The 18,755-nt window shown below is 49.8% G+C and overlaps 1 protein-coding gene across 1 annotated transcript in view; it reads left to right on the top strand.

Moving 5' to 3' along the window:
• Positions 1-18,755, top strand: part of DCHS1 (dachsous cadherin-related 1) — a 239,831-nt gene that overhangs the window by 190,945 nt on the left and 30,131 nt on the right. Inside the window, exons 11-13 of the mRNA XM_073661236.1 lie at positions 15,611-15,850; positions 15,941-16,066; positions 16,153-16,362. Of these exons, the coding sequence (XP_073517337.1) occupies positions 15,611-15,850; positions 15,941-16,066; positions 16,153-16,362 (576 nt within the window). The remainder of the gene's footprint in view (positions 1-15,610; positions 15,851-15,940; positions 16,067-16,152; positions 16,363-18,755) is intronic.

Here is an 18,755-nt window from a genome sequence, read left to right as displayed (position 1 = left end):
AGAAGGCTGCGGCTGTGTATGGGGATAGGGTACATGATGTAGAGAAGTCTGCGGCTGTGTATGAGGACAGGGTACATGATGTAGAGAAGACTGTGTATGAGGACAGGGTACATGATGTAGAGAAGGCTGTGGCTGTGTATGAGGACAGGGTACATGATGTATAGATGGCTGCGGCTGTGTATGAGGACAGGGTACATGATGTTGAGAAGGCTGCGGCTGTGTATGAGGGCAGGGTACATGATGTAGAGAAGGCTGTGGCTGTGTATGAGGACAGGGTACATGATGTAGAGAAGGCTGCGGCTGTGTATGAGGACTGGTACATGATGTAGAGAAGGCTGCGGCTGTGTAAGAGGACTGGGTACATGATGTAGAGAAGGCTGCGGCTGTGTAAGAGGACTGGGTACATGATGTAGAGAAGGCTGCGGCTGTGTATGAGGACAGGGTACATGATGTATTGAAGGCTGTGGCTGTGTATGAGGACAGGATACTTGATGTAGTGAAGGCTGTGGCTGTGTATGAGGACAGGATACATGATGTAGAGAAGGCTGCGGCTGTGTATGAGGACAGGGTACATGATGTAGAGAAGGCTGCGGCTGTGTATGAGGACAGGGTACATGATGTAGAGAAGGCTGCGGCTGTGTATGAGGACAGGGTACATGATGTAGAGAAGGCTGCGGCTGTGTATGAGGACAGGATACATGATGTAGAGAAGGCTGAGGCTGTGTATGAGGACAGTATACATGATGTAGAGAAGGCTGCGGCTGTGTATGGGGATAGGGTACATGATGTAGAGAAGGCTGCGGCTGTGTATGAGGACAGGGTACATGATGTAGAGAAGGCTGTGGCTGTGTATGAGGACAGGGTACATGATGTATAGATGGCTGCGGCTGTGTATGAGGACAGGGTACATGATGTAGAGAAGGCTGCGGCTGTGTATGAGGGCAGGGTACATGATGTAGAGAAGGTTGTGTATGAGGACAGGGTACATGATGTAGAGAAGGCTGCGGCTGTGTATGAGGACAGGGTACATGATGTAGAGAAGACTGTGTATGAGCACAGTGTACATGATGTAGAGAAGGCTGTGGCTATGTATGAAGACAGTGTACATGATGTAGAGAAGGCTGCGGCTGTGTGTGAGGACAGGGTACATGATGTAGAGAAGGCTGCGGCTGTGTATGAGGACAGGGTACATGATGTAGAGAAGGCTGTGGCTGTGTATGAAGACAGTGTACATGATGTAGAGAAGGCTGCGGCTGTGTATGAGGACAGGGTACATGATGTAGAGAAGGCTGTGGCTATGTATGAAGACAGTGTACATGATGTAGAGAAGGCTGCGGCTGTGTGTGAGGACAGGGTACATGATGTAGAGAAGGCTGTGGCTGTGTATGAGTACAGGATACATGATGTAGAGAAGGCTGCGGCTGTGTATGAGGACAGGGTACATGATGTAGAGAAGGCTGTGGCTGTGTATGAGGACAGGATACATGATGTAGAGAAGGCTGTGGCTGTGTATGAGGACAGGGTACATGATGTAGAGAAGGCTGCGGCTGTGTATGAGGACAGGGTACATGATGTAGAGAAGGCTGTGGCTGTGTATGAAGACAGGGTACATGATGTAGAGAAGGCTGTGGCTGTGTATGAGGACAGGGTACATGATGTAGAGAAGGCTGTGGCTGTGTATGAGGACAGGATACATGATGTAGAGAAGGCTGCGGCTGTGTATGAGGACTGGGTACATGATGTAGAGAAGGCTGCGGCTGTGTATGAGGACAGGGTACATGATGTAGAGAAGGCTGCGGCTGTCTATGAGGACAGGGTACATGATGTAGAGAAGGCTGCGGCTGTCTATGAGGACAGGGTACATGATGTAGAGAAGGCTGTGGCTGTGTATGAGGACAGGGTACATGATGTAGAGAAGGCTGAGGCTGTGTATGAGGACAGGATACATGATGTAGAGAAGGCTGAGGCTGTGTATGAGGACAGGGTACATGATGTAGAGAAGGCTGCGGCTGTGTATGAGGACAGGGTACATGATGTAGAGAAGGCTGCGGCTGTGTATGAGGACAGGGTACATGATGTAGAGAAGGCTGCGGCTGTGTATGAGGACAGGGTACATGATGTAGAGAAGGCTGCGGCTGTGTATGAGGACAGGGTACATGATGTAGAGAAGGCTGCGGCTGTGTATGAGGACAGGGTACATGATGTAGAGAAGGCTGCGGCTGTGTATGAGGACAGGGTACATGATGTAGAGAAGGCTGCGGCTGTGTATGAGGACAGGGTACATGATGTAGAGAAGGCTGTGGCTGTGTATGAGGACAGGATACATGATGTAGAGAAGGCTGTGGCTGTGTATGGGGACAGGGTACATGATGTAGAGAAGGCTGCTGCTGTGTATGAGGACAGTATACATGATGTAGAGAAGGCTGCGGCTGTGTATGGGGACAGGGTACATGATGTAGAGAAGGCTGTGGCTGTGTATGAGGACAGGGTACATGATGTAGAGAAGGCTGCGGCTGTGTATGAGGACAGGATACATGATGTAGAGAAGGCTGTGGCTGTGTATGAGGACAGGGTACATGATGTAGAGAAGGCTGTGGCTGTGTATGAGGACAGGATACATGACGTAGAGAAGGCTGCGGCTGTGTATGAGGACAGTATACATGATGTAGAGAAGGCTGCGGCTGTGTATGAGGACTGGGTACATGATGTAGAGAAGGCTGCGGCTGTGTATGAGGACAGGATACATGATGTAGAGAAGGCTGCGGCTGTCTATGAGGACAGGGTACATGATGTAGAGAAGGCTGCGGCTGTGTATGAGGACAGGGTACATGATGTAGAGAAGGCTGCGGCTGTGTATGAGGACAGGGTACATGATGTAGAGAATTCTGCGGCTGTGTATGAGGACAGGGTACATGATGTAGAGAAGGCTGTGGCTGTGTATGAGGACAGGGTACATGATGTAGAGAAGGCTGCGGCTGTGTATGAGGACTGGGTACATGATGTAGAGAAGGCTGCGGCTGTGTAAGAGGACTGGGTACATGATGTAGAGAAGGCTGCGGCTGTGTATGAGGACAGGGTACATGATGTATTGAAGGCTGCGGCTGTGTATGAGGACAGGGTACATGATGTAGAGAAGGCTGCGGCTGTGTATGAGGACAGGGTACATGATGTAGAGAAGGCTGTGGCTGTGTATGAGGACAGGATACATGATGTAGAGAAGGCTGTGGCTGTGTATGGGGACAGGGTACATGATGTAGAGAAGGCTGCTGCTGTGAATGAGGACAGTATACATGATGTAGAGAAGGCTGCGGCTGTGTATGGGGACAGGGTACATGATGTAGAGAAGGCTGTGGCTGTGTATGAGGACAGGGTACATGATGTAGAGAAGGCTGCGGCTGTGTATGAGGACAGGATACATGATGTAGAGAAGGCTGTGGCTGTGTATGAGGACAGGGTACATGACGTAGAGAAGGCTGCGGCTGTGTATGGGGACAGGATACATGATGTAGAGAAGGCTGCGGCTGTGTATGAGGACAGGATACATGATGTAGAGAAGGCTGTGGCTGTGTATGAGGACAGGGTACATGACGTAGAGAAGGCTGTGGCTGTGTATGAGGACAGGGTACATGATGTAGAGAAGGCTGTGGCTGTGTATGAGGACAGGATACATGACGTAGAGAAGGCTGCGGCTGTGTATGAGGACAGTATACATGATGTAGAGAAGGCTGCGGCTGTGTATGAGGACTGGGTACATGATGTAGAGAAGGCTGCGGCTGTGTATGAGGACAGGATACATGATGTAGAGAAGGCTGCGGCTGTCTATGAGGACAGGGTACATGATGTAGAGAAGGCTGCGGCTGTGTATGAGGACAGGGTACATGATGTAGAGAAGGCTGCGGCTGTGTATGAGGACAGGGTACATGATGTAGAGAATTCTGCGGCTGTGTATGAGGACAGGGTACATGATGTAGAGAAGGCTGTGGCTGTGTATGAGGACAGGGTACATGATGTAGAGAAGGCTGCGGCTGTGTATGAGGACTGGGTACATGATGTAGAGAAGGCTGCGGCTGTGTAAGAGGACTGGGTACATGATGTAGAGAAGGCTGCGGCTGTGTATGAGGACAGGGTACATGATGTATTGAAGGCTGCGGCTGTGTATGAGGACAGGGTACATGATGTAGTGAAGGCTGTGGCTGTGTATGAGGACAGGATACATGATGTAGAGAAGGCTGCGGCTGTGTATGAGGACAGGGTACATGATGTAGAGAAGGCTGCGGCTGTGTATGGGGAAAGGGTGCATGATGTAGAGAAGGCTGAGGCTGTGTATGAGGACAGTGTACATGATGTAGAGAAGGCTGCGGCTGTGTATGAGGACAGGGTACATGATGTAGAGAAGGCTGCGGCTGTGTATGAGGACAGGATACATGATGTAGAGAAGGCTGAGGCTGTGTATGAGGACAGGGTACATGATGTAGAGAAGGCTGCGGCTGTGTATGGGGAAAGGGTGCATGATGTAGAGAAGGCTGAGGCTGTGTATGAGGACAGTGTACGTGATGTAGAGAAGGCTGCGGCTGTGTATGAGGACAGGGTACATGATGTAGAGAATGCTGCGGCTGTGTATGAGGACAGGATACATGATGTAGAGAAGGCTGAGGCTGTGTATGAGGACAGGGTACATGATGTAGAGAAGGCTGTGGCTGTATGAGGACAGGGTACATGATGTAGAGAAGGCAGCGGCTGTGTATGAGGACAGGATACATGATGTAGAGAAGGCTGTGGCTGTGTATGAGGACAGGATACATGATGTAGAGAAGGCTGTGGCTGTGTATGGGGACAGGGTACATGATGTAGAGAAGGCTGCTGCTGTGTATGAGGACAGGGTACATGATGTAGAGAAGGCTGTGGCTGTGTATGAGGACAGGGTACATGATGTAGAGAAGGCTGCGGCTGTGTATGAGGACAGGATACATGATGTAGAGAAGGCTGTGGCTGTGTATGAGGACAGGGTACATGATGTAGAGAAGGCTGTGGCTGTGTATGAGGACAGGATACATGACGTAGAGAAGGCTGCGGCTGTGTATGAGGACTGGGTACATGATGTAGAGAAGGCTGCGGCTGTGTATGAGGACAGGGTACATGATGTAGAGAAGGCTGCGGCTGTGTATGAGGACAGGGTACATGATGTAGAGAAGGCTGTGTATGAGGACAGGGTACATGATGTAGAGAAGGCTGTGTATGAGGACAGGGTACATGATGTAGAGAAGGCTGCGGCTGTGTATGAGGACAGCGTACATGATGTAGAGAAGGCTGCGGCTGTGTATGAGGACAGGGTACATGATGTAGAGAAGGCTGCGGCTGTGTATGAGGACAGCGTACATGATGTAGAGAAGGCTGCGGCTGTGTGTGAGGACAGGGTACATGATGTAGAGAAGGCTGCGGCTGTGTATGAGGACAGCGTACATGATGTAGAGAAGGCTGCGGCTGTGTATGAGGACAGGGTACATGATGTAGAGAAGGCTGTGTATGAGGACAGGGTACATGATGTAGAGAAGGCTGCGGCTGTGTATGAGGACAGCGTACATGATGTAGAGAAGGCTGCGGCTGTGTATGAGGACAGGGTACATGATGTAGAGAAGGCAGCGGCTGTGTATGAGGACAGGGTACATGATGTAGAGAAGGCTGTGGCTGTGTATGAGGACAGCGTACATGATGTAGAGAAGGCTGCGGCTGTGTATGAGGACAGGGTACATGATGTAGAGAAGGCTGTGTATGAGGACAGGGTACATGATGTAGAGAAGGCTGCGGCTGTGTATGAGGACAGCGTACATGATGTAGAGAAGGCTGCGGCTGTATATGAGGACAGGGTACATGATGTAGAGAAGGCAGCGGCTGTGTATGAGGACAGGGTACATGATGTAGAGAAGGCTGCGGCTGTGTATGAGGACAGGGTACATGATGTAGAGAAGGCTGCGGCTGTGTATGAGGACAGGATACATGATGTAGAGAAGGCTGCGGCTGTTTATTAGGACAGGGTACATGATGTAGAGAAGGCTGCGGCTGTGTATGAGGACAGGATACATGATGTAGAGAAGGCTGCGGCTGTTTATTAGGACAGGGTACATGATGTAGAGAAGGCTGCGGCTGTGTATGAGTACAGGGTACATGATGTAGAGAAGGCTGCGGCTGTGTATGAGGACAGAATACATGATGTAGAGAAGGCTGCGGCTGTGTATGAGGACAGGGTACATGATGTAGAGAAGGCTGAGGCTGTGTATGAGGACAGGATACATGATGTAGAGAAGGCTGCGGCTGTGTATGAGGACAGGGTACATGATGTAGAGAAGGCTGCGGCTGTGTATGAGGACAGGGTACATGATGTAGAGAAGGCTGCGGCTGTGTATGAGGACAGGGTACATGATGTAGAGAAGGCTGCGGCTGTGTATGAGGACAGGGTACATAATGTAGAGAAGGCTGCTGCTGTGCATGAGGACAGGGTACATGATGTAGAGAAGGCTGCGGCTGTGTATGAGGACAGGGTACATGATGTAGGGAAGGCTGCGGCTGTGTATGCGGACAGGGTACATGATGTAGAGAAGGCTGTGGCTGTGTATGAGGACAGGATACATGATGTAGAGAAGGCTGAGGCTGTGTATGAGGACAGGATACATGATGTAGAGAAGGCTGTGTATGGGGACAGGGTACATGATGTAGTGAAGGCTGTGTATGGGGACAGGGTACATGATGTAGTGAAGGCTGTGGCTGTGTATGAGGACAGGTTTCATGATGTAGAGAAGGCTGCTGCTGTGTATGAGGACAGGGTACATGATGTAGTGAAGGCTGTGGCTGTGTATGAGGACAGGGTACATGATGTAGTGAAGGCTGCGGCTGTGTATGAGGACAGGGTACATGATGTAGAGAAGGCTGCGGCTGTGTATGAGGACAGGGTACATGATGTAGAGAAGGCTGCGGCTGTGTATGAGGACAGGATACATGATGTAGAGAAGGCTGTGTATGAGGACAGGGTACATGATATAGAGAAGGCTGTGTATGAGGACAGGGTACATGATGTAGAGAAGGCTGTGCCTGTGTATGAGGACAGCGTACATGATGTAGAGAAGGCTGCGGCTGTGTATGAGGACAGGGTACATGATGTAGAGAAGGCTGTGTATGAGGACAGGGTACATGATGTAGAGAAGGCTGCGGCTGTGTATGAGGACAGCTTACATGATGTAGAGAAGGCTGCGGCTGTGTATGAGGACAGGGTACATGATGTAGAGAAGGCTGCGGCTGTGTATGAGGACAGGGTACATGATGTAGAGAAGGCTGCGGCTGTGTATGAGGACAGGGTACATGATGTAGAGAAGGCAGCGGCTGTGTATGAGGACAGGGTACATGATGTAGAGAAGGCTGTGGCTGTGTATGAGGACAGCGTACATGATGTAGAGAAGGCTGCGGCTGTGTATGAGGACAGGGTACATGATGTAGAGAAGGCTGTGTATGAGGACAGGGTACATGATGTAGAGAAGGCTGCGGCTGTGTATGAGGACAGCGTACATGATGTAGAGAAGGCTGCGGCTGTATATGAGGACAGGGTACATGATGTAGAGAAGGCAGCGGCTGTGTATGAGGACAGGGTACATGATGTAGAGAAGGCTGCGGCTGTGTATGAGGACAGGGTACATGATGTAGAGAAGGCTGCGGCTGTGTATGAGGACAGGATACATGATGTAGAGAAGGCTGCGGCTGTTTATTAGGACAGGGTACATGATGTAGAGAAGGCTGCGGCTGTGTATGAGGACAGGATACATGATGTAGAGAAGGCTGCGGCTGTTTATTAGGACAGGGTACATGATGTAGAGAAGGCTGCGGCTGTGTATGAGTACAGGGTACATGATGTAGAGAAGGCTGCGGCTGTGTATGAGGACAGGATACATGATGTAGAGAAGGCTGCGGCTGTGTATGAGGACAGGGTACATGATGTAGAGAAGGCTGAGGCTGTGTATGAGGACAGGATACATGATGTAGAGAAGGCTGCGGCTGTGTATGAGGACAGGGTACATGATGTAGAGAAGGCTGCGGCTGTGTATGAGGACAGGGTACATGATGTAGAGAAGGCTGCGGCTGTGTATGAGGACAGGGTACATGATGTAGAGAAGGCTGCGGCTGTGTATGAGGACAGGGTACATGATGTAGAGAAGGCTGCTGCTGTGTATGAGGACAGGGTACATGATGTAGAGAAGGCTGCGGCTGTGTATGAGGACAGGGTACATGATGTAGGGAAGGCTGCGGCTGTGTATGAGGACAGGGTACATGATGTAGAGAAGGCTGTGGCTGTGTATGAGGACAGGATACATGATGTAGAGAAGGCTGAGGCTGTGTATGAGGACACTATACATGATGTAGAGAAGGCTGTGTATGGGGACAGGGTACATGATGTAGTGAAGGCTGTGTATGGGGACAGGGTACATGATGTAGTGAAGGCTGTGGCTGTGTATGAGGACAGGTTTCATGATGTAGAGAAGGCTGCTGCTGTGTATGAGGACAGGGTACATGATGTAGTGAAGGCTGTGGCTGTGTATGAGGACAGGGTACATGATGTAGTGAAGGCTGCGGCTGTGTATGAGGACAGGGTACATGATGTAGAGAAGGCTGCGGCTGTGTATGAGGACAGGGTACATGATGTAGAGAAGGCTGCGGCTGTGTATGAGGACAGGATACATGATGTAGAGAAGGCTGTGTATGAGGACAGGGTACATGATATAGAGAAGGCTGTGTATGAGGACAGGGTACATGATGTAGAGAAGGCTGTGCCTGTGTATGAGGACAGCGTACATGATGTAGAGAAGGCTGCGGCTGTGTATGAGGACAGGGTACATGATGTAGAGAAGGCTGTGTATGAGGACAGGGTACATGATGTAGAGAAGGCTGCGGCTGTGTATGAGGACAGCTTACATGATGTAGAGAAGGCTGCGGCTGTGTATGAGGACAGGGTACATGATGTAGAGAAGGCTGCGGCTGTGTATGAGGACAGGGTACATGATGTAGAGAAGGCTGCGGCTGTGTATGAGGACAGGGTACATGATGTAGAGAAGGCTGCGGCTGTGTATGAGGACAGGGTACATGATGTAGAGGAGGCTGCGGCTGTGTATGAGGACAGGGTACATGATGTAGAGAAGGCTGTGGCTGTGTATGAGGACAGGATACATGATGTAGAGAAGGCTGCGGCTGTGTATGAGGACAGGGTACATGATGTAGAGAAGGCTGCGACTGTGTATGAGGACAGGGTACATGATGTAGTGAAGGCTGCGGCTGTGTATGAGGACAGGGTACATGATGTAGAGAAGGCTGCGGCTGTGTATGAGGACAGGATACATGATGTAGAGAAGGCTGCGGCTGTGTATGAGGACAGGGTACATGATGTAGAGAAGGCTGCGACTGTGTATGAGGACAGGGTACATGATGTAGTGAAGGCTGCGGCTGTGTATGAGGACAGGGTACATGATGTAGAGAAGGCTGCGGCTGTGTATGAGGACAGCGTACATGATGTAGAGAAGGCTGCGGCTGTGTATGGGGACAGGATACATGATGTAGAGAAGGCTGCGGCTGTGTATGAGGACAGGATACATGATGTAGAGAAGGCTGCGGCTGTGTATGGGGACAGGGTACATGATGTAGAGAAGGCTGCGGCTGTGTATGGGGACAGGGTAAATGATGTAGTGAAGGCTGCGGCTGTGTATGAGGACAGGGTACATGATGTAGAGAAGGCTGCGGCTGTGTATGGGGACAGGGTAAATGATGTATTGAAGGCTGCGGCTGTGTATGAGGACAGGGTACATGATGTAGAGAAGGCTGCGGCTGTGTATGAGGACAGGGTACATGATGTAGAGAAGGCTGCGGCTGTGTATGGGGACAGGATACATGATGTAGTGAAGGCTGTGGCTGTGTATGGGGACAGGGTACATGATGTAGAGAACGCTGCGGCTGTGTATGAGGACAGGGTACATGATGTAGTGAAGGCTGCGGCTGTGTATGGGGACAGGGTACATGATGTAGAGAAGGCTGTGGCTGTGTATGAGGACAGGGTACATGATGTAGAGAAGGCTGCGGCTGTGTATGAGAACAGGGTACATGATGTAGAGAAGGCTGCGTATGAGGACAGGATACATGATGTAGAGAAGGCTGCGGCTGTGTATGAGGACAGGGTACATGATGTAGAGAAGGCTGCGTATGAGGACAGGATACATGATGTAGAGAAGGCTGCGGCTGTGTATGAGGACAGGGTACATGATGTAGTGAAGGCTGCGGCTGTGTATGGGGACAGGGTACATGATGTAGAGAAGGCTGCGGCTGTGTATGAGGACAGGGTACATGATGTAGAGAAGGCTGCGGCTGTGTATGAGGACAGGGTACATGATGTAGAGAAGGCTGCGGCTGTGTATGAGGACAGCGTACATGATGTAGAGAAGGCTGCGGCTGTGTATGGGGACAGGATACATGATGTAGAGAAGGCTGCGGCTGTGTATGGGGACAGGATACATGATGTAGAGAAGGCTGCGGCTGTGTATGAGGACAGGATACATGATGTAGAGAAGGCTGCGTATGGGGACAGGGTACATGATGTAGAGAAGGCTGCGGCTGTGTATGAGGACAGGATACATGATGTAGAGAAGGCTGCTGCTGTGTATGAGGACAGGGTACATGATGTAGAGAAGGCTGCTGCTGTGTATGGGGACAGGGTACATGATGTAGAGAAGGCTGCGGCTGTGTATGAGGACAGGGTACATGATGTAGAGAAGGCTGCGGCTGTGTATGAGGACAGGATACATGATGTAGAGAAGGCTGCGGCTGTGTATGAGGACAGGGTACATGATGTAGAGAAGGCTGTGGCTGTGTATGAGGACAGGATACATGATGTAGAGAAGGCTGCGGCTGTGTATGAGAGCGTACATGATGTAGAGAAGGCTGCGGCTGTGTATGAGGACAGGATACATGATGTAGAGAAGGCTGCGGCTGTGTATGAGAGCGTACATGATGTAGAGAAGGCTGCGGCTGTGTATGAGAGCGTACATGATGTAGAGAAGGCTGCGGCTGTGTATGAGGACAGCGTACATGATGTAGAGAAGGCTGCGGCTGTGTATGAGGACAGCGTACATGATGTAGAGAAGGCTGCGGCTGTGTATGAGGACAGGGTACATGATGTAGAGAAGGCTGCGGCTGTGTATGAGGACAGGGTACATGATGTAGAGAAGGCTGCGGCTGTGTATGGGGACAGGGTACATGATGTAGAGAAGGCTGCGGCTGTGTATGAGGACAGGGTACATGATGTAGAGAAGGCTGCGGCTGTGTATGAGGACAGGGTACATGATGTAGAGAAGGCTGTGGCTGTGTATGAGGACAGGGTACATGATGTAGAGAAGGTTGCGGCTGTGTATGAGGACAGGATACATGATGTAGAGAAGGCTGTGGCTGTGTATGAGGACAGCGTACATGATGTAGAGAAGGCTGCGGCTGTGTATGAGGACAGGATACATGATGTAGAGAAGGCTGTGGCTGTGTATGAGGACAGGGTACATGATGTAGAGAAGGCTGCTGCTGTGTATGAGGACAGCGTACATGATGTAGAGAAGGCTGTGGCTGTGTATGAGGACAGCGTACATGATGTAGAGAAGGCTGCGGCTGTGTATGAGGACAGGATACATGATGTAGAGAAGGCTGCGGCTGTGTATGAGGACAGGATACATGATGTAGAGAAGGCTGTGGCTGTGTATGAGGACAGGGTACATGATGTAGAGAAGGCTGCTGCTGTGTATGAGGACAGGATACATGATGTAGAGAAGGCTGTGGCTGTGTATGAGGACAGCGTACATGATGTAGAGAAGGCTGCGGCTGTGTATGAGGACAGGATACATGATGTAGAGAAGGCTGCGGCTGTGTATGAGGACAGGATACATGATGTAGAGAAGGCTGTGGCTGTGTATGAGGACAGGGTACATGATGTAGAGAAGGCTGTGGCTGTGTATGAGGACAGGGTACATGATGTAGAGAAGGTTGCGGCTGTGTATGAGGACAGGATACATGATGTAGAGAAGGCTGTGGCTGTGTATGAGGACAGCGTACATGATGTAGAGAAGGCTGTGGCTGTGTATGAGGACAGGGTACATGATGTAGAGAAGGCTGCGGCTGTGTATGAGGACAGGATACATGATGTAGAGAAGGCTGTGGCTATGTATGAAGACAGTGTACATGATGTAGAGAAGGCTGCGGCTGTGTATGAGGACAGCGTACATGATGTTGAGAAGGCTGCGGCTGTGTATGAGGACAGGATACATGATGTAGAGAAGGCTGCGGCTGTGTATGGGGACAGGATACATGATGTAGAGAAGGCTGCGGCTGTGTATGAGGACAGCGTACATGATGTAGAGAAGGCTGCGGCTGTGTATGAGGACAGGGTACATGATGTAGAGAAGGCTGCGGCTGTGTATGAGGACAGGGTACATGATGTAGAGAAGGCTGCGGCTGTGTACGATGATGGCAATGCTACTAGTGTTGGTATGGGGTGAGGTATCATTGGCGTTGTGAAGATTTGAGGTGGGTTGTAATAATCATCTAGGCAGGTTATAAATGCAACTGTTTTTTAATCCTTACATCCATGGTGTGAAGACCCGGGGTCTTCTGTGGGCATAACCCTACTCAGACAACACAGGGTGAGGGTAAAACAGCGTGGCAATACTTTATTGAACCACAATGCGGACAATAAACACATTGAACAGTCCCAGCAAATACTCAATATGCTACAACATTACACAATTTCCGCTCCACCCACCTGGGATAGAACAGCTGTAAATTTGTGACTTCCAGGGCCAACTACCTTGACCAGTGGCCCCCCGGTTCTGGCGGGCCCCCACAGAGAGAAGATAGCGGCAAACTTAGGAAGCTAGCAGTCCATCGAGGTACAAGGCCAGGAAATCCGAGGGTCCCACCCTGGCCTCTCAGAGAGTTTCCATGGGGCCAGATGACCGGTGTGTCCCAATCTGGCTTCTCTGAATGTCTCCATGGGTTCCGGGCGACCGGTGGGTCCTTCCTGGCAACCCCAAACAACATATCAATGGGGCCAGGTGACTTCATCGTCTCCCCAAAAAGTATCCATGGTCTTTCTGATGGCCAGTGGAGCAGATCCATATCTTTCCATTCAGGGCCGATACCCTTAGGTATCATGTAGAATCCAAATCTGTGTCTCTTTGCATGGATCTGCCATGCAATCCAGCTACTCTCCTGAAGGATGTCTCTCATTCTCCTTGTAAAGTCTTTCTGAATCTCTGTTTCACGTCTGACTGCTACAGAAGCACATGTCCCTTAAAAATAGTTAGTTGTCTGTGCAAGTACACATTCACAGGTAAGGGGTTAGGGAGGGCATAACTCACAGGGCTCAGCTATCATTGTTTGAGCTAATCTATTTACATAATTGTAAATCACAGGGGATATTGTAAATGAACTTTCAGCTGACTTAGTATAATATGTAATTATCATAGTAACAAACAACATTGTTCCCCTAACCAAAAGGAGACAGCAATCAGAGTTATACAAATACTGGTCTGTCCTTTAGAAATACAAAAACTTATACAAGTCAATTTAAACACAATAGTCTTTTTCTCTTAGATTAACAAATCAAATCATCTGGCTAATTAAGATTATAGGCTGTATCGTCACACATGGTTTTACAACTCTGGGTAGATGTCAGAAAAAATTGCCCCCCCCATTTCACAAGATCCTCTCCCTGGGGCAGGTAGTTCCACTGTCCCCATACCAGGATTTTGTATCTCCCACCAGTATAGTATATAGTCACAGTCCACGCTCCTCCAGATACTCCTACAGATAATACAACTGAAGCCCATGTACCCATCATCAACAGTTCCTTAGAAAGTTCCCAAAATCCAAATGACAGATCCCTCAACCGTAGCAGGGGGAACCAGCCCAGCCGGCAATCGATCTCTAAAACTCCATAGGCCATCCATCCATGGGCACCAGGACCTCAGCCTAGATCCTTTCCCTTCGACATCATCCCACTATCTCTCTGACTAAACATGTAGCTTATTCCTCCCTTCCTGGGATCAGCCCCCTGAATGGTCAGAAGTGTTCACACCCTCCCCTCCAAAGCCAACTGTCCATTGGTGGAGGTATTTTTGTCAGGTGGAACCCATCACCTTGGACTGCATGTGAGACTCCCTGTGGTGACGACTCAGCTGGGTCTTCTTTCCCCATCTACACAATTGACTAGTGGCTGGGAGAACAATGTCTTGATGCCCCTGAGACACTTACGAGATTAATGGAATGATTGCTTTACCTTTAGCAATCTTCTGTCTGGCCTTATGTATACATAAGATCCAACAGGCATGTCTTCCTCTGCTTACTGTCACTGAATGGAAACATTAATCCCTGTAGCTGATCACTTTCCAAGTGATATTAATACACTAAAGCCCCCGTCTCACATAGCGATATCGCTAGCGAGATCGCTGCTGTGTCACGGTTTTGGTGACTCACCAGCGACCTCACCAGCGATGTCGCTATGTGTGACACTTTGCAACGATCAGGCCCCTGATGTAAGGTCGCTGATCGTTGCAAAGTGTCCTGGATCATTTTTTGGTCGCTGGCCTCCCGCTGGCCAGCACACATCGCTGTGTGTGACCAGCGGGACCAACGATCTGGCTGGTAACTATGGTAAACATCGGGTTACTAGGGGCACGCGCGCACTTAGTAACCCGCTGTTTACCATGGATACCACTCTGCTACGGTGCTCGGAGGCTCCCGCGCACCGTAACAGAGTGGTATCCATGGTAAACAGCGGGTTACTAGGGGCACAAGCGCACTTAGTAACCCGATGTTTACCATAGTTACCAGCCTGCTCCTGCTTGCAGCAGGCTGGTAACGGGAGCAGGACATCGTGGAACGATTCTTTCCACGATATCGCTGCTCCCCTGATCGCTGGTGATCCTGCCTGTTTGACAGCTCACCAGCGATGTATTAGCGATGCAGCAACGATCCCTGACAGGTCGTATCGTTGTCGGGATCGCTGCTGCATCGCTTAGTGTGACGGGGCCTTTAAACTGATGAGCAAGCAAATCTCTAATAAACACAACAATAAGATTGAAGTAACCGGTGCTCCGTGCTGGAAAAAGTCTGCTTCCCTTAGAGCTGTGGACTCCGCTGTACACGCAATGGTCCAATAATCTTTAGTAAGTGGCTAGCTGCTACACAGGTATTCTCTACAATAGGACCAGGAGCAAAGTCTTATTTAGCTGAGCTAATGACCTTCTAAAGATGTTCCATAAGGCCGCTCATTCCCCTTATCAGAAGATGTATGTCGCGGTCACCAAGGAATTAGTAATACAGTGTAATCCACCATCTATATGAGCCTTTGCTAGTGCCTCTGAGCAATGGCTTAGCAGCACTACTGCTTGTGAATTATGTAATGTGGCCAGTCGTAGTAGTGTTGGTCTTCCTTGTGTTGTGGCATTGTAGTGCCTAAGAATTTTGGGACGTTAGTCGCAATGATGGGGCGGTAGTAATATCACCAGACAATATTGGCGCCTACCAAATTATCTTTCCTTTGCAGGCGCTCTGTCAGTGGTCCGGGCTTTAGACCGTGAAGAGACGGCTGGGTATAACCTGACAGTGGTAGCCATGGATTACGGCTCTCCTCGGCTGTCCAGCACACAGACGCTTTCCATCTCCGTTCTCGATGTGAATGATGAGGTACCGGCCTTTGAGAAAATGCAGTATGAAGGCAATGTTAAGGAAAATCAAGCGTCAGGCACCACTGTCCTCAGACTCCAGGCGGTGGACCGCGATCTTGGTGAGTACAGGATGATGCAGGAATGAAATGAATGGAAATTAGTGGTTTCAATGTAAACCTTTCACCCTCCCAATCTTATATACCATTCAGGCCCCGGAGGACGTGTCACGTATGGAGGTGTCACAGGCGATGAATTCTCACTAGATCCTCAAAGTGGAGTCCTCACCACAAAGAAGCCACTTGACCGGGAGAAAAGAGATATCTACAAACTGACAGGTACATATAAAACACCACGACATCCACGACCCAGACATCGCTACATGTATATGTATACTGACATCTTGGCCCATCATGTGTTGTAGCGTATGCCCAGGATGGAGGTTCCCCATCAAAGGTGTCTGAGGTCAGGATCCACATCACTGTTGGAGATGAGAATGACAACGCTCCCGTGTTTCAGACTGACAGCATCTTCCTTGAAGTTCCAGAGAATCAGGAGCCAATGACACTATGTGTCCTCCGAGCCTGGGACCTGGACATGGGAAGTAATGGGCAGCTACAATACTGTCTGATAGGTAAGGGTCCTTCACATGTCCTCCTTTTTCTGCAGATGGTTGATGCACCGATGATAATAAGACTATTATATGACCACACATGCAGGCATGAAGTCATAGTAACTTAGGTTCATGACACCATGTTTCACGTTAACTGATAGTTTCTTTGGTTCCTGGTGCCTCATTTCTCATTGAATTTCATGATATTTGTGAGAAGCTGGCCTTGGACTTAAGACTATTGGACCAATGAATATAGAGCAGAATCTATGGCTTTAAGGGATGTTGACTTTTTTCAGCACGGAGCACCGATTACGTGCCTCAGGAATTAGGGTTTCCATTCAGTGACAGTAAGCAGTGGAAGATGTGCAGGCTCGATCTTATGTATACATATGGCCAGACACAAGATTGGTAATCAAGTAAAGCAATCATTCCGTAACTCTCATTAGTGTCTCAGGGGCCTCAAGTCATTGTTCTCCCAGCCACTAGTCCCATTGTGTGGCTGGGGTTAGTAGATCCAGTGGACCTGTCACCACAGGGGGTCTTACATGCAGTCCCAGGTGACGGTGCGCAGCCCAATTCCAGGGGGGTAGCTTGTGGTATTTAGGACACTGACAAGAAAATGGAGGGGTTGTTGTTGCTGGCTGGTGCTGGATACATGTTCTACAGTCGTGTTACCCATTGTCTGGAGGAGTATAGGCTGCGACTGCAGATTATACCGTCGGGAGATACAATTTCTGTGGACCAACCAAAAGTTAGGAGACAGTGGGTATCGCCTGGTACTGGGGCAGTGGAACTATCGGCCCCAGGATGGGATCTTGTGGATTGGGGACATTGCATTGTGACCATCTACCCAGAATTGCTGTAAGACCGTGGACGTAAGGAATAAAAACAGTTACATCGTTAACCTGTCTAGGTGATTATTACAACCCACAACCTCAGATCTTCATAGGTTCCTGATTCCACATTTCTCATTGACTTCAAAGAAAATATGTTAGTTTCCCCCCATCATGTTTCTCATTGTCTTCCATGATGGTATCTCAGGTTTCTGATCCCATGTTTCCCAATAACTCGCATGACATTATCTTAGATTCCTGAATGTATGTTTCTGGTTGGCTTGAAATTGTACATTTTTGATGCTACACTTCTTGTTGCCATCCTTAACAATATTTTAGTTTTCTGATTTAAATATTTTTCGTTGGCCTCCATAATAGTATCTTTGGTTTCTAACACTTTGTTTAACCTGGGCCGGCTCCAGGTTTTCCTGGGCCCCGGGTGAAAGAGTCTCCGTGGGCCCCTTTAGCACATACCACCATTCATGATGCACAGGAACAGCGGAGAAATATAGGTATACAACACAGGGCCCAGCCTGCCCCCTCATCCTTCACATATGCAGACATGCACATGTGTCACCCAGGGGGATATAGGGGACTCGGTGCCTTTTACCTTGTTTAGGAGGTCACGGCAGTCGGCTCCCGGGCCCGTACTCTGGGGTCTCTCTTGAAAAGGGGTTTTAGTGCACAGTTTGTCTCGTGACGCCACCTGTGGTTTCTGGTAATGGTTACCGGCGCTGCTGCAGACCTCTGGGGGTGATGGGATGGCAGCTGGGATGTTTCTGCTCCCCACAGGCGGAGCGGGCCCCCGGAGCAGTGTAGGTGCAAATGGTGGAGACGCTGGGGCTTGTAGTACAGGAGAGATGGCACAGCAGGAGTAACTGACAGAGACAGGGGATTCACTTCAGGTACGGACCAGGGTACTCAGTAGGATGGGTGCACTTCAGGACTTCTCCCCAGTGAGCGGGTATAAGGCCTCCTGGTCCGTGTCTGCCTCTCTCTAAGCTCCTGGCCAGCCTGCAACTGAGCCTAGCTTCTGTGTCGTGCTGTTCCTTCACCGGTCGCTTGGTAGTAGGACCTTTTTCTGGCAACCACTATCCCTGGACGAAGGGGCCTTCGTGGTTCCTAGTCCTGTCAAGAGTTTAGCTTCAGGTCGACCAGGGACTTGTAGTCCTCCTGGTATGCCGGTGATCCCTACTGGGTATAAAGAACCCCGTAGGCACAGACCCGGTGTCTGGTTTGTGTCTTGGGGTGAGCCTATGATGCTCCTCCGCCCCCTTAACTCCTCTCTCCTCTCCTCTTTACCTCCGGCCACACTCGGGGGCCCTCAATACAGCAGCAGACGTGCTGCGTCTTCACTGCTCTCAGTGGCAGCACACTCTCCAACTCTCTGACTCTGTCTAACTGAACTGCCTGGCTCCACCCTCCCTATATACAGTACAGACCAAAAGTTTGGACACACCTTCTCATTTAAAGATTTTTCTGTATTTTCATGACTTTGAAAATTGTACATTCACACTGAAGGCATCAAAACTATGAATTACCACATGTGGAATTATATACTTAACAAAAAAGTGTGAAACA

This window comes from Phyllobates terribilis, unplaced genomic scaffold, assembly GCF_046119375.1.
Source record: "Phyllobates terribilis strain yellow unplaced genomic scaffold, ASM4611937v1 Scaffold_2__4_contigs__length_985480577, whole genome shotgun sequence".
Lineage (NCBI taxonomy): Eukaryota > Metazoa > Chordata > Amphibia > Anura > Dendrobatidae > Phyllobates > Phyllobates terribilis.
The sequence above is the reverse complement of the archived record's forward strand: the minus strand, read 5'-3'. Positions and strand labels throughout refer to the sequence as shown.